At 43.1% G+C, this 16,919-nt stretch overlaps 1 protein-coding gene across 2 annotated transcripts in view; it reads left to right on the forward strand.

The window, feature by feature from the left end:
• The window catches only part of ccny (cyclin Y), a 214,186-nt gene that overhangs the window by 8,520 nt on the left and 188,747 nt on the right, over positions 1-16,919 (forward strand). The window contains exon 1 of one of the 2 annotated variants that reach the window (XM_055665293.1): positions 15,002-16,526. The exons of the other annotated variant lie outside the window; for it this stretch is intronic. Within the exon in view, the coding sequence (XP_055521268.1) occupies positions 16,376-16,526 (151 nt within the window). The 5' untranslated portion in view covers positions 15,002-16,375. Of the gene's footprint in view, positions 1-15,001; positions 16,527-16,919 lie in introns of those variants that run through there. 2 annotated transcript variants of the gene reach the window in all.

A 16,919-nucleotide genomic window follows, 5' to 3' on the forward strand; every position in this document is an offset into this window, starting at 1 on the left:
ATTTGGAAATGTTAAGATTCTACTTTACTATTTAAATCATGGGTTGATGCTCGTGAAAGTGCACACAAAATGTCCAATTCATTGTTAAAAGATGACGATTCAACAGTAGGTAGACTCAAAATGCTGGTGGTACTCAGCGGGACAGGCAGCATTTCTGGAGAGAAGGAATGGGTAACGTTTCAGATCGAGACCCGTCTTCAGACAAGAAGGATCTCGACCCAAAACGTCACCCATTCCTTCTCTCCACAGATGCGGCCTCTCCTGCTGAGTTCCTCCAGCAATTTGTGCCTCTCTTCGGGGTAAACCAGCATCTGCAGTTCCTTCCTACACAAGATTCACAAGTAACTGGGTGGGTGACTTTGGGCAGTAAGCTGGCTTTGGTGTTGTTGAGGTGAGGCAAAGGTGATGTGTTTGTTACCGATCAAATGGCATGCAACATACGTGCTGAAAATGGATCAAATTATCACCCAGCACCACAGAAATAGAAACCCATCTGCTCTTCTCTTGTGGGATCTATCGTGCGAGATACTCACACATTCACTCACATCTGATTTGTGTTAAAGAATAAAGAGACTTTTGCAAAGTTTTGATGAGGAGTTTCATTTCGTCTGGGAAAGTTTCACACACTTACTCAGCATAATGCTGAGCTGCTGGTGGATGTTGGAACAGAAAATATAATTATCTTCAAAACCATGTACAGTAGTGGGATTGGCATCATGAAGCCAGCACTCTACAGTGCACGCGTGGTAGGTTGAAGTGTGGTGAATTACCTCCTGCCCAAATTTTAAATACTCAAAAGGAGCGATAGAGCTGGATCAACCAATCAATCAACCTTTATTGTCATCTTGCAAAGCAACAGTTGTACAGTGCAAAATGAGAAGACGTTTCCCAGGGAATACCGGAGCATCACACATAAAACTTAAACATTTCACACATAATAACAGTGAAAACAATCCAGTCCCTGATGAAAGAGGCAGGTAAATGAATGAAGCAGGTAAAACAGCAACAACTAAAATACAGTAAAAACAGTCATTAGAATGTCCGGGGCAGCTGATTTGAGTGGCCAGTGCCAGAGTTATTAAAATGTCAGTGCAAAGCAGCAGAATCAGGTGGAGTGACTGTTTAGCAGCCTCACAGCCTGTGGCAGGAAGCTGTTTAGCAGTCTGGTAGACCGGGCTTTGATGCTACGGTATCTCTTGCCGGATGGCAGAAACATAGAAACATAGAAATTAGGTGCAGGAGTAGGCCATTCGCCCTTCGAGCCTGCACCGCTATTCAAATATGATCATGGCTGATCATCCAACTCAGTATCCTGTACCTGCCTTCTCTCCATACCCTCTGATCCCCTTAGCCACAAGGGCCACATCTAACTCCCTCTTAAATATAGCCATGAACTGGCCTCAACTACCCTCTGTGGAGAGAGTTCCAGAGATTCACCACTCTCTGTGTGAAAAAAGTTCTCCTCATCTCGGTTTTAAAGGATTTCCCCCTTATCCTTAAGCAGTGACCCCTTGTACTGGACTTCCCCAACATCGGGAACAATCTTCCTGCATCTAGCCTGTCCAACCCCTTAAGAATTTTGTAATTTTTCCATAAGATCCCCTCTCAATCTCCTACATTCTAGAGAGTATAAACCAAGTCTATCCAGTCTTTCTTCATATGACAGTCCTGACATCCCAGGAATCAGTCTGGTAGGAGATCCAGATGTGTGTGGAGGGGGTGCAGTTTGGCCTTAGCTATTCTCACAGCTTTTTTCAGACAACGGCTCTGGAACAGTTCTTGTAACCGAGGTTAGGGCGACGCCAATGATCCTCTCTGCTCCCCTCACTACCCTCTGCAGAGCCTTCCTGTCTGAGGACTTACAGTTCCTAAACATACAGCTTCATTCCTAAGCAGGAATAAAGCTGTATGTTTATTATAGCTCTGCAGAATGTATCAGAACCATGTAACAAACAGACCAAAATGTTTGGGAATAACATTTCAAGGAGTGCAGTGTTTATTTTGTTCTTCTCAGATGCTTACACACATTATGTGCTACAATGTTATATTCTCAAGATTCCAATCGCCTATTCTGGTAAAAGAGCTGGCATTTCTTTTTTTCTGTTGAAGTTTTCGTATTTCTCAAACATTTTCTTCAACCAACACATATTACCCACCTAAGAAAACATAAATAAATGAAACTACTTCCTGAGAAGATTACGGAGAGTCGGTATGTCAAGGAGGACTCTCTCTAACTTCTACAGGTGCACAGTAGAGAGCATGCTGACCGGTTGCATCGTGGCTTGGTTCGGCAACTTGAGCGCCCTGGAGCGGAAAAGACTACAAAAAATAGTAAACACTGCCCAGTCCATCATCGGCTCTGACCTCCCTTCCATCCCTGCATTTCGTTGTCTCTGTACTGTACACTGACAATGACAATTAAAGTTAAATCTGAATCTGAATCGAGGGATCTATCGCAGTCGCTGCCTCAAAAAGGCTGGCAGCATCATCAAGGCCCCACACCATCCTGGCCACACACTCATCTCCCCGCTACCTTCAGGTGGAAGTTACAGGAGCCTGAAGACTGCAACGTCCAGGTTCAGAAATAGTTACTTCCCCACAGCCATCAGGCTATTAAACTCAACTGAAACAAGTCTCTGAACACCATTATCTGTTTATTTGCACTTTATCTGCTTATTTATTGATGTGTGTATATATTTATATAATGGTGTATGGACTCACTGATATGTTCTTTATTCGTGTCTACTATATTCTGTTGTGCTGAAGCAAAGCAAGAATTTCATTGTCCTATCTGGGACATATGACAATAAACTCTCTTGACTTGACTTGACTTGACTTGACTAGGTCAATAGATGGCATGAATGAGTAAACCATTGACTAATCTAAGCTTGACATTGTCAGTGGTGAAGAAATTGTTGGCTGGACTCCTGTTCTTCTTCAAACATTGATGCACACTTGAGAATGGAAACATGTCTAGCATTATGTCTAAACGATAGTCCTCCTAACTCACTCCCTAGTCATTATCTCTGAAAGATAGTACTTCGGACCCATTCCATATTCCACTCCGAGTCTCCATGTTCATTCTGTAGCTGTATCCAAAACTGTCAAACTCAAGGATTGGCGAATATGCATTTAAATTAAGCTGATAGTAATTAAGCAGATCTCTATGATAGCTAGTTCTACCATTATTTGGACATGGTTACTAAACAGACTGTGTGAAGGATTGCTCACAATCTGGCACAGACAACCTGAATATTGAAGCAGATCTGTGTCATCATTGATTAAATTCTATTTAAAACTCTAATGCTTATTTACGCCTGTCAGCAATTTTATTGCAATAAATAGACATGATATTCATTTGCAAGAAAAATGCAGGGAGCTGTATCATCTAATACACAGTCTTTATTGACTTTCCAAAAGCCTTCAACTCTTCCAACAGAGGGACTGAGCAGAACCCTTCGTAAACTTGGCTGCTCCCAACAGTTTGACTCTATTCCTTGTGTAAGAAGGAACTGCAGATGCTGGTTTACACCGAAGATAGACACAAAAAGCTGGAGTAACTCAGCGGGACAGGCAGCATCTCTGGAGAGAAGGGATGAGTGACGTTGCGGGTCTGAAGAAGGGTCTCGACCCGAAATGTCCCCCATTCCTTCTCTCCAGGGATGCTGCCTGTCCCACTGAGTTAAGGTCCTGTCCCACTCGGATGACCTCATCCACGAGTTTAGAAGATCCTAGAGGAGTTGAAAAAAATGTCAAGGTCGTGTTGACTCGCCGAAGTAAAAGACCTCCTACGACTCTGTCTACGACCTCCTATGACCCCCCTCGACCTCAGTCTTCCACACCTAAGACCAACTGCGACTAGCTACGAGTGGAAAATAATCACATGATAAAATGATGTCATGTTTGGAATTTTGTTCTCGGGCCAGTTACCGACCTACGACTATCTACGACTACCATCACGACCTACTACGACCTACCTACGAGTAAAAAGTATCCATTTTTTCCATGCCGACCTTTTTTTTACTCGTGGACATTTTTTATCAGGCTGGAAAAAACGCCGCGACCTACTTGAGGCCACGAGTACGCGGAGACCACTCACGAGCATGAGGAAGATTTACGAAGACGTCCTACGACCTCGTGGCGACCATGCTGCGAGTAAGAGTCAAGGGCAAACTCGCCAATTAGGTCGTGAAAGTGGGACAGGGGCTTTTTGTTACTCTATTCTATCTCTGTTAAATCATGGCCATAATAGAAGTCAGATCTATTGCAAACCTAATGCCAGTGAAAATGGAGGTTATGCAAAAGCAGTGTCATTGGGCCAGTTCTCTTCTCAGTCATTCTTGTCTACAGAATTGTACTGTACAAGGCGGATAGGAAATTGTTCATCCTTTGTTGCTTCCAAACCAGAGCAAAAGTCACCCAGCATCATCCACTGAGCTATGGCGTATTCTGACGAAGGTTACACATGTTCAGCTCCTAAGGGTCTCGACTCGAACGTCACCCCTTTATCAGTCCTCGCTATGTGTATCATCCCACATTTCCAACCTGCCTTTCTCCTGCCCATCTCACCATCTCATCAATTTTACTTTGTTGCCAAAGAGTATCTTCCTCACTATCAACATCACCAATCTTCATGTCATCTGTGAGCTTCTTAATCACACCTCCTACATTCATATCCAGGCCATTAGTGTGTATAAGATGCAGCAAAGCTTCCAGTACAGATCCTAGTGGAACATCACTCGTTAGAAACTTCCAATTATGCAAACAACCCTCAACCATCAGTTTCTTCCTTCTATCTCAAAGTCATTTTTGATCCAATTTGACAAATTGCCTTGGATCCTATCTTTCCCTCTGATGCTTCCAATGTTGGAATCTAGAAATAAGTGGCACAGTCTCACAAAAGGAAGTCAGCCATTTAGGAATGAGATAAGGAGAGTTTTCTTGCTGTAGAAAGTTATCCTTTACAAGATTTAAAAAAATCTTAGATAGCTATGATTACTCAGTCATACTGTTATAAAGTCATACAGCATGAAAACAGGCCCTTCAATCCAACTTGCCCACGCTGACCAACATGCCACACCCACACTAGTCCCACCTGCTCGTGCTTGGCCCATAACCCTGTAAACCCTATCCTATCCATGTACCTGTCCAAAGTTACTGAATATATTCAAGGCTGAGATCAGCAGAGCAGAAATTGGGAACCATTTACTTTAGCCAGTTCTTATTTCCATTACTCAAGCTCTTTGGTCTTCTTTCAGTGACATTGAATTTATGTTTTGTCTAACTCTCTATGAGGCAACTTAAGTTGTTTCATCACCCATGTAATAGATGTTACGCAAGAGACGACTCTGCTGTTGAAAATAAATGAGTCAGATGGAATCTGAAGACCAGAACTGGAAGGGAGTGGCAAAATAGCCTGATGGAAACAGAATCTTGGTTATGAGGAAGTCAAGCATCAGGTTCGAAAGGTCTAAAAATTAACTGAAAAGACAACTGCTACATGGATGCTGCCTCTGGAGCAACAGTATGGGGAGGCACAGTGGCGCAGTGTTAGAATCGCTGCCTTACATGGCCAGAGAACCGGGCTCGATCCCGACTATCTTCTTCTTCTTTCGTGTGGCGTGCACAGCCTAAAGTTGTTGGACAACTTGTTCTATTTGATCTTCCGTTTGTGCACATCAAGTTGATTGCATTAGTCGAAACAGGGCGGACCACGTGAAGGTTGCAATCTTCCACCCCGATCCCAACTATGAATGCTCTCTGTATGGAGTTTCTACGTTCTCCCTAAGACCTCATGGGTTTTCTCCGGGTGTTCCAATTTACTTCCACACTCCAAAGAAGTGCAGGTTTGCAGGTTTTGGCTTCTGTACAAAATTGTAAATTGCCCCTAGTGTGTAGGATAGTGTTAATGTGCGGGTGATTGATGTTAGGCATGGTCTCGGCGTGCCGAAGGGGTTGTTTCCATGTTGTATGTCTAAACTAAACAATACTAAACTAAACCTGGTAGACAAAAATTGGCATTAATTCTGATTTCATTATAAAAGATTCATGTAAGCACCCATTTCTAAAATATGGGCCTTTTCTTTTCTCAACAAAGTCTTTGGTTCATAGTTTCAGGGTTTCAGTGATGGCTCATTGTTAAATCTTTAGTTGGAGAACTTCATTCCTTGAGATCCATGTAATATATGGATTTTGTTTGTTAATTGCTATTACAGTCTTGAATGTCATCACTGCTTAGTGTTCAAAGGAGTTGCACATGGAATTAAACTTTATGCAATGTTAAACAATGTTAAACTGGTAAACTTTATGCAATGGAAAGAACTAGTGGAAGGAAGAACTAGTTCACAATGTTAACATTCTATGTGAAACATTTGTCAATTCTACTTGGTATGTAATTAAAAATAATCAAAAACGAGGCACAGATTATGTTACTTCTGTGATTATAAAGGATTACTGTATACATATTTATTACTGAGGCAAATAAACTTTAGCTGATCCTCTTAAATCAAACAGAATTTTGGAACCTGAATCAGATTTGAGAAGAACTGGGAACAGGTAGATAGGTGGTTATAGACACAAAATGCTGGAGTAACTCAGTGGGACAGGCAGCATCTTTGGAGAGAAGGAATTGGTGACATTTCGGGTGGAACCTTCTTCAGATTCTGAACAAGAATCTGCAGTTCATTTTGTGTCTAACTTTGGTTTAAACCAGCATCTGCAGTTCTTTCACCCTTTTCTCCAGAGATGCTTCCTGCCTGTCCCACTTAGGAGCGCTAAACACTGACCTTGCCCGCCACCCAATGTTTCCATGAGGTCACAGGAGGTTTTGGTCACTCTCCCTAATGGTCGAAAGTGGTCTCCGCGTGGTCGAGGCTTCATCTAGGTTGCTGCTATGTTTTCATCATGATTAAAACCGGCCTCGACTAAAAATAGGTTGCCGTTTTAAAAATCGATCATTTTTTAGTCGCAGGTCTAGTTGAAGCCGGTTTTCTTCATAGTCGAGGAAGGTTTTCAACATATGCGTGGGAGGTGGTAGAAGGTTGCAGGTCACCTCGACCGCGATTTTATTTTGGGTAGCGGGCAAGGTCACCAGCATCTGCAGTTACTTCATACACATAGATAGGTGGTGAGAAAGGCATGAGGCATGCTTGCTTTCATCGGCTGAGGCATTGTATAAAACGTTGGTTTGGCCATATTTGAAATATTGTACGTAGGTCTGGTCACCACACCATAAGAATGATGTGTTTACACCAGAAAGGGCGCAGAAAAGATTCACAAGTGTATGACAGGGTTGGAGGGCTAGAGTTATTGGATAGATTAGATCTGTTTTCCCTGCAAACAAAGGAAGCTGAGAGGTGATGTGAAAGAGGAATATAAAATAATATAAATAATAATAATAATAATAATATCTTTATTTGTTAAGCACCTTAAAAAACAACCAAAGCTGACCAAAGTGCTGTACAGAAAAAGAAAATAAGCAAGACATCATAAAACAGGCAGAACAACAGAACATACAGCTAACACGAGGCGCATAAATTACATACGAAAATCAAACAATAAATTAAAAGACATAAAACACGAGTACGATCCACGCAGCAAAACCAAGCAAATAAAGTAAATAAATAAGTCGACACCTTACTGGTCTACAAAGGCCACGGAGAATGGATATGTCTTCAGGAGTGACTTAAAAACAGCTAGAGAAGGGGCCTGTTTAACGTGCAGAGGCAATTCATACAATTCATATGACAATTAAGAGTGTCTCTTACTGTGGTAGAGGTTTCTAAAATTAGAGGACATAGGTTTAAGGAGGGAGGAGGTGTAAAGGAGATTTGAGGTAAATATTTCATACAAGGTTACATGATATCTTAAAATTTGTTGCCAGAGATGGTGGTGGATGCAGCAACAACATTTTAGAGGCTAGGTCAGCAGGTCATAGAGGGGTATGGAATTAATACAGGCAATTGCAATTAATGTAAGGCATAAATGTGGTGAAGAGATGCGTCTGTGTCCATACTGTATGATTCTATGACTCCGGGAAGCACCATGCCATTTATATCATTCACAGAAGTTTGTTCAAGGTCTTCACATGCACAAAGCTTTGAAATTCTCCACTTTGAACTGGACTATTTTAATAATAAACAGAAAGCAACCAGGAGTAGGCATGTGGCTATTTCAGATTCCCATCAGCTGCAATTATTTTCAAAAGCATAAGGTCATAAGCGATAGGAGCAGAATTAGGCCATTCGGCCCATCAGGTCTACTCCACCATTCAATCATGGCTGATCTATCTCTCCATCCTAATCCCATTCTCCTGTCTTCCAATAATCCCTGACATCCATAGTAATCAAGAATTTATCTATCGCTGCCTTAAAAATATCCATTGATGGCCTCCACAGCCTTCCGTGGCAAATAATTCCACAGATTCACCACCCTCTGACTAAAGAAATTCCTTCTCCTCTCCTTCCTAAAGGAACTTCCTTTAATTCTAAGGCTATGACCCCTAGTCCTAGACTCTCCCACCAGTGGAAACATCCTCTCCACATCTACTCCATCCAAGCCTTTCACTATTCGGAACCTGAACGGAAACCTCTGGAGACTTTGCGCCCCACCCAAGGTTTCCGTGCGGTTCCCGGAGGTTGCAGGTGGTTGCCGGAGGTTGCAGGTAGTGGAAGCAGGTAGGGAGACTGCCAAAAACCTCTGGGAACCTCCGAGAACCTCCTGGGACCTCCGGGAACTGCACGGGAAACTTGGGTGGGGCGCAAAGTCTCCAGAGGTTTTTGTTCAGGTTTCCTAAGTGGGACAGGGGCATAACACTATCCTACACACACTAGAGACAATTCACGTTTATACCTAGCCAATTAACATACAAACCTGTACGTCTTTCAAGTGTGTGAAGAAACCGGAGATCCCGGGGGCATTAGTGTGCGGGGATCACTGGTCATCATGGACTCGGAGGGCCGAAGGGCCTGTTTCCATGCTGTATCACTAAACTAAAATTAAAATATTACAAAGTGTTAAATGATCCTTTTTTTATCACAAGAATGAGGAGAGACACTTTAAATTAAAGGGGTAAAAAACTAGCATGCACATGTAGGTTATTATATTTATCTATGTGTTTTGGTGTTAAGTTGCTGCAAGTGAGAATGTTAATGTTCCTTTGCTGCTACAGAGGACAATTAAACACTCTTGATTCTGGAAAGATTGCAATTACCTGTGAGGCATGGGAACTATTTTTTTCTCTCCTGGATCCAGAGAAGGCATCAAACCGATGGGCCAAAGGGCCTGTTTTTGTGTCGTCTGACTCCATGAAGTGAAACTGAAATTTGGTAGAGGTGTTCAGAATCACGATAGACATGTAAATAAACACAATCTAGATAGACTTGCTGTTTACAGTCACAGATGGATCAGTAGCCAGAAGACACAGAATTAAAATAATTGTCAAAAGAACGAGGAATGTGGCAGATTTTAATTTTAACACTGAATTCTTGTGATCTGGAGTCTGCCGTCTGTAAGGTTTGATGTAAGTTGAGTAAAAAAACACCATGCTCATGACAGCTGAAAACACACTTGACAGTGGCATATGGAATGGGGGCAGGAACGAGGCCAATAAGATGTTTCAGAAAGTTGCCCAAGCTTCCAGCCCCATCGTTCTGTGATTCAACATACTCTATTCATGCACACTTTAGATGAGTTTCTTTTTACTTTCAGGTTACCGTCAAAACTCCCGAATGCAGATCCATGCTGCAAGGAGCATATACAATGAAGGTGTAGGAAGGAACTGCAGATGCTGGTTTAAACCGAAGATAGACACAAAATGCTGGAGTAACTCAGCGGGCCAGACAGCATCTCTGCAGAGAAGGAATGAGTGACGTTTCAGATCGAGACCCTTCTTCAGACTGAGAGTTTTCCTCTCCCTTGACACTCAGTCTGAAGAAGGGTCCCGAACCGAAATGTCACCTATTTATTTTTTTCAGAGATGCTGTCCGAACCGCTGAGTTACTCCAGCTTTTGGTGTCCATTTACAATGAAGGTGTTCAGCTGCAGATCAGGAACCCACAACTGAATGTAAAGCTTGCAACACCTTCCCTGCATTCTATGCCATAAATGAACCTGTTTGAGTGAACTGCTGAGTATATTTGAACCTGCTGTTTTCTTAACTTCGTGAAACTTCATTTAACTTCATTTAAACCATTGGGAGGCATCAGGTACAGTAATCCTTCACTTTATGAACACTGTGACTTTATAACCATTGCAAATCTCAGCCTTCTTGGGTTTCTGGTGGAGAAAAACTTCAATTGATTACAGGTGCTTTTAGATGAAGCAGTATCTCACTTCAGCCATGTTAAACAAGTTGTTTCCAGCTTCAACATGAAGAATAGCATTTGGCTTCAGTATCTCACTTCAGTGTCTTTAACTTCAGCGAACATTTCTAATGATTTTATTTGAATTTGGCAAAAGGGAGAAGTACACTTTGAGGCCATAGACTCCTCCACTCCTCACACACTGTGATGAGAGACGCCATAGCTGTAGTGTGGTTCACTCTAACTGGTGATTGGGGGTCAGTATTGATCTGGGGCCGGTCAGGGTTTAACTGGATAGGGTTTAACTGAATAGGGGTAGTTAGTCTCAGTACCAACTGACACAGGGAACTCTTTTCTGGGTTCCCCCCTTGGGCTTTAAACTGGAGGGTATCTGGGGGGCTAGATTTAAGGTGATTCCAAAAATGTAGTGCTCTTTTCTGGATATTTATTATCAGTGGGTATCTGCCTAGTTCCGCCCGACATGCGTTTGTTGGTGTTTTCCTTTGGATACGGAGGATGTTCCGACAAAATTCCGCATGCAGGGCCTCCGTTGTATGTTTTTCCCATTTACTATAACTATGGTGACTGAGCGGACCCCATACTTCACTACCATAAAGCGCAATAGGCTGGATTACACTGTCAAATATTTGAAGCCAGATTTTAATTGGGATTTGGATGTTGTAGAATCTTCTTTTTATTGCGTACAGAGCTCTTCGAACTTTCTCTTTTAGTACATTCACTGCCATATTGAAGTTCCCTGATGCTGCAACAGTTCGACCAAGGTGAGTATAGCTCATAGTGTGTTCGATTACAATACCATTGAGAGTAAATTTGTATTTATATTCCTGACATCTGGGTCTTATCTGAAAAATCATGATGTTGGTTTTCTTTAGATTTACTGCCAGGGCCCAATTTTGGCAGTACTCATCAAGTAGGTCCAACTGTTGCTGCAGTCCCTGTTCTGTGGGGGACAGCAGAACAAAGTCATCCGCATAAAACAGGGATTTTACATCTCCGTCCAGAAGACAGAGGCCCGGCGCTGTGCTCTGGTCCAACTTTACTGCCAAATCGTTGATATATACATTAAACAGTGTCGGGCTCAGATTGCAGCCTTGCCGGACGCCTCTTCTCTGGGCGAAGAGATCAGTGCGTTTGTCCCCAATTTTAACGCCACATTTATTATTCAGATACATTGATTTGATAAGGTCATATACCTTTCCTCCTATACCACAGCCAAGGAGTTTGTAATAGAGCCCTTCATGCCAAATAGAGTCAAATACTTTCTCAAAGTCAATAAAACAGGCGAATATTTTCCCATTTTTCGCTTGGTGTACATCTTTTCCAATGAGAGTGTGGAGGGTATAAATGTGGTCAGTGGTACCGTGTTTTGGGAGGAAGCAGATTTGGTTTTTACTGAGAATGTTGTGTTTGTTAAGGAAATCCTGCATTCTGTTATTTATGATACTGCAGAATAACTTGCCTAGGCAGCTATTGACACAGATGCCATGATAATTATTTGGGTCTAATTTATTTCCACTCTTATAAATGGGTGAAATAAGCCCTTGGCACCAAATATCAGGGAAATAACCTGAACGTAGTATGATGTTGAACAGCCTAAGCATTATGTCCTGCATCACCGGAGTGCTCTACTTGAGCATTTCATCTTTGATGCTGTCTGGACCACAGGCTTTCTTTGAGTGGAGAGATGTTATTTTTATGGTCAGTTCTTCCAAGGTAATTGGGGAATCAAGAGGGTTTTGATAATCTTTAATTACTGTTTCTAGTGTTTGGAGTTTTTCTTTGATTTGGGAATAATTTGAGTTTATTTTATTTATTGGGATGTCCTTATATAGATTTTTGAAGTGTGCTCTCCGGGTATCACCGTCTTGAATTGGTAGTGTTTGTAGTTTTGTTGTGCTCAGGTTAGTCCACATATCCCAAATTGGTTTTGATTTATGAAATTTTTAATTTCTTCAAGTCTCTTGTGAGTGTAGTTTAGTCTTTTGTTCCTAATCGTGTGTTTATACCTTTTAAGAGTTTCATTATAATCTAATACGTAAGTCTGGGTTGTTTGGTTGACAGTGTTTTTGGTTCGATATTTTCCTCAGGTTTTTTCTGACATTTTTACACTCATGGTCGAACCATTTCTCATGGTTGTGTTTTTTGTTAATTTTTCTCTTCTGTTTCACAATGTCAGCTTTGATGGCTGCCTTGTGAAAGATCATGTTAATGTCATTTATAGCCATGTTTACACCATCTCTAGTAGTCTCATATGGGTTTGTCTTGAATTTCAGTATTGTATTTGTGAGATCGGTTGAGTTCAGGGCCATGATGCATTTATCTCCACTATCTGAAACCCATTTGTAACTCTGATTTAGTTTATACAGCTTACTGGGTTCATTTTTTACGTCTTTAGTTTGAACAGAAAATTTTATATACACACGTTGATTTGACAATGGTCTGAAAGAGGGGACTGCTGCCTAACAGTGAATGCACTGATAGTGCAGGGGTCTATGTCAGTAATTGCGTAGTCTACCACGCTAGACCCAAGAGCTGAGGAATATGTAAACCTTCCCAGCGAGCCCCCTCTGAGCCCACCATTAAATATGTACAGGCCCAAGGCTCGACAGAGGTGCATTACCTCTCTACCACTTTTATTTATTTCATAGTCAAGGTTGTTTTGGTTAATGATAGTTGGTGTGATATATAAGGAGGCTTGACCGAACACATGGTTGTTGCCCTGTGGGTCTATGGAATCGGGTTCACATCTGGTCTCCACATAGTAGCACATTTCCCTGGGCCTGGAAATTATTGATTTCCCTGTGGAGAGTTTCAAATATATCCTCTTCAAAATATGGTGATTCTGTTGGGGGTATGTAGGTGGCTCATAGATATATATCTTTTCCAATTATTCCAATTTTTTAATCTAGTTTCAACCATATATGTGATTTCCCCTGTTTTATTGATGTAATGTGACTGTCTAGTTCTTCTTTGTACCACACCAAGATCTCTGTACCGCCCACCCCGACATCAGTCTGAAGAAGGGTCTCAACCCGAAACGTCACCCATTCCTCTCCACAGATGCTGCCGGTCCCACTGAGTTACTCCAGCATTTTGTGTCTATGATCTATCCTCTTCAGAGTTCAAAGCTGCTAATTTTACAAAATTACAAATATCTACAAAATTTGAAATAGTGGCCTGCATCCCTCAGTAAAGTTCATCAACAGATTTTTTAAAGCAACAGTTCCAACACTGTTCAATGGGAGATACCTTTCCTCCAATACAAAAAATAATTTCATATTATTGCCTCGCATAATAGAAACATAGAAACATAGAAATTAGGTGCAGGAGTAGGCCATTCGGCCCTTCGAGCCTTCACCGAGCCTGCACCGCCATTCAATATGATCATGGCTGATCATCCAACTCAGTATCCTGTACCTGCCTTCTCTCCATACCCCCTGATCCCCTTAGCCACAAGGGCCACATCTAACTCCCTCTTAAATATAGCCAATGAACTGGCCTCAACTACCCTCTGTGGCAGAGAGTTCCACAGATTCACCACTCTCTGTGTGAAAAAAGTTCTTCTCATCTCGGTTTTAAAGGATTTCCCCCTTATCCTTAAGCTGTGACCCCTTGTTCTGGACTTCCCCAACATCGGGAACAATCTTCCTGCATCTAGCCTGTCCAACCCCTTAACAATTTTGTAAGTTTCTATAAGATCCCCTCTCAATCTCCTAAATTATAGAGAGTATAAACCAAGTCTATCCAGTCTTTCTTCATAAGACAGTCCAGACATCCCAGGAATCAGTCTGGTGAACCGTCTCTGCACTCCCTCTATGGCAATAATGTCCTTCCTCAGATTTGGAGACCAAAACTGTACGCAATACTCCAGGTGTGGTCTCACCAAGACCCTGTACAACTGCAGTAGAACCTCCCTGCTCCTATACTCAAATCATTTTGCAATGAAAGCTAACATACCATTCGCTTTCTTTACTGCCTGCTGCACCTGCATGCCTACCTTCAATGACTGGTGTACCATGACACCCAGGTCTCGCTGCATCTCCCCCTTTCCCAATCGGCCACCATTTAGATAATAGTCTGCTTTCCCGTTTTTGCCACCAAAATGGATAACCTCACATTTATCCACATTATACTGCATCTGCCAAACATTTGCCCACTCACCCAGCCTATCCAAGTCACCTTGCAGCCTCCTAGCATCCTCCTCACAGCTAACACTGCCCCCCAGCTTAGTGTCATCCGCAAACTTGGAGATATTGCCCTCAATTCCCTCATCCAGATCATTAATATATATTGTAAATAGCTGGGGCCCCAGCACTGAGCCTTGTGGTACCCCACTAGTCACTAAGCTTGATAATACTAAGCTTGATAATACTCTAGAATCTGATGGCCTTGATGCTGGAGTTTTTACTTTCCAGTATTCTAATTGTGGCCTGACTGTTGTGTACAGTTCCTAGAATGACCAGGAGTATAAGCAGAATAGGATAGGGACAGGGACAAGAAAAGTGGAATGAAGGAGGTTCTCATGAATGGAAAATGAGCAGATTGAGGAGGGGAAAAGGGGAGGTGGGGGAAAATATGCGTGAGGGGTAAGGGAATGGGAAAAGTAAAGGGAGGATTGTGTTCTTCCAGTTTGAAATGTTTCACAGAAATGAAATATTCTAAGGTGCAGAGAAAAAGTGGGCTGTGGAGCACAGAGATTGGGATGGGGAGAAAGTGGAATCTACAGTATTTTGCTTAGGAAGGGTCTCTACCCGAAATGTCACCTATTCCTTTCCTCCAGAGATGCTCCCTGTCCCGCTGAGTTGCTCCAGCTTTTTGTGTCTATCTTCAGTTTAAACCAGCATCTGCAGTTCCTTCCTACAAATTTCGGGTCACTCCAGCTTTTTGCGTCTACCTTCAGTATTTAGCTTTTGGCCCACCTTAACAAAATACCATTGTAACCACGTCCTGTCTTTCTGCTGACTGGATAGCCAAACAACAAAGACAAAAAAGCTTTTCACCCTACCTCGGTACACGTGACAATAAACTAAAAACTGAAAGTAGGCACGCTGGTTAGAAACTGCACTTATTCTGGGTTAAAGATAGATACAAAAACGCTGGAGTAACTCAGTGGGACTGGCGGTGTCTCTGGAGAGAAGGAGTGGGCGACGTTTCGGGTCGAGACCCTTCTTCAGACTGGGAAACGAGAGATATAGCTGGTGAGTGGAGTGGGGGTCCCTTCTGCGGCTGACTAGTCGAAGACATGGGGAGAGAGGAAAACTGGAGACTTGCAGCATCATCGTGTGAGATATTCTGAGACAGGGGGGAGCTTTTCCAAACTGAAAGCAAGGGGAGTAGTCTTGCCAGGAGGCTCTGCTGGGCTCGACTCTGGCCACGGGGAGAATGCTGTAACATTGATTCCCATCTCCTGGGCTGGTTACTCTGTTGCATTTTGTAGTCGCTACCCCTTGAACCGGAACTCCTCGACTCGATTGGTTACACTGCACTGATGTTACACTGTGTCTGCCTTCGGAAGATAAGTCACCATTTCAGACACCAGCTTCCCAGGGATGTAAACGGCTCCAGCTGAAAATCGTAGGGTTTATTTTTAAAGGGAAAATTAAAAAAAACAACCCAAAACGCTTCAATCGAAGGATGCCTAATGGCAGATGACTTTTGATGGGCAAATTTTGTTATTTTTTTTGGAGGAAAAAAATGACTTGGCTGTGGAAAATGAGGATGGAGAGGGAGACGAGAGGCTAGACTCCTTCGGGGTCAGTCAGTCTGATAAGGGCGAAGGGAGAGATCACACCGGCTTATTTCAGATGGGTGTGCAGTGCTGGCTGCAGCCGGACGAGGGTGTATCTCAGATCGGACACTGATTTTTTTTCCCTCTCTCTTCCCCACACCCACCCTTCCTCGTCCCCCTTGAATTTTGATTTTTGTTGTGTGTGTGTGTGTGTGGTGGGAGAGGCGAACCCATTGCACCCCCCCTTGTTGGTTGGGTGCGAGAGCTTCATTCAAGCCGAAGGGAGGGAGAGGGAGAGGGAGGATTGATTTAAGCAGGAGGGAAGATGGGGAACACCACTTCTTGCTGCGTCTCGTCCAGCCCCAAGCTGCGGAGGAACCACGCTCGGCTGGAAACCTACCGCACCGACACCGACATCAGCCGGGAGGACACGGGCTGCAACTTGCAACACATCAGCGACCGGGAGGCGGTGGACGGTACGTTTGTCTCTCGCTGCTCCTCGCCCCCACCCCGGGGCCTCCCTTCCCTTTAGGTCCTGCACCGGTCTGCGAGCTCAACACGTCTGCGGCCCCATACATAGCTGGAGGGGGAAAGCCTGTGTGTCTGCATGTCCCTTGTCCTTCGGTGCTTCAAGTTTTGCATTGCCTCACCCAGAGTCTAATGCAAACACCTCGCTGTCTGGGTGGGAGAAAGGGGGTGAACGCACTCGTGTAAACTGCTGTGTGTGTTTTAATAGTCTATTTTGTTGATGTTGTGTGGCTTGGAGTTCAGCTGCTGTTGACCAGGAGGAACCTGCCTGGTCTGGTACTGCTCGGAGTGAGTCTAAAGTGGGTGGGGGGGACAGAAGAGAGTTAGGGCAAGCTGATCAA

The sequence above is a fragment of the Leucoraja erinacea genome, chromosome 2 (genome assembly GCF_028641065.1).
Source record: "Leucoraja erinacea ecotype New England chromosome 2, Leri_hhj_1, whole genome shotgun sequence".
Taxonomy (NCBI): domain Eukaryota; kingdom Metazoa; phylum Chordata; class Chondrichthyes; order Rajiformes; family Rajidae; genus Leucoraja; species Leucoraja erinaceus.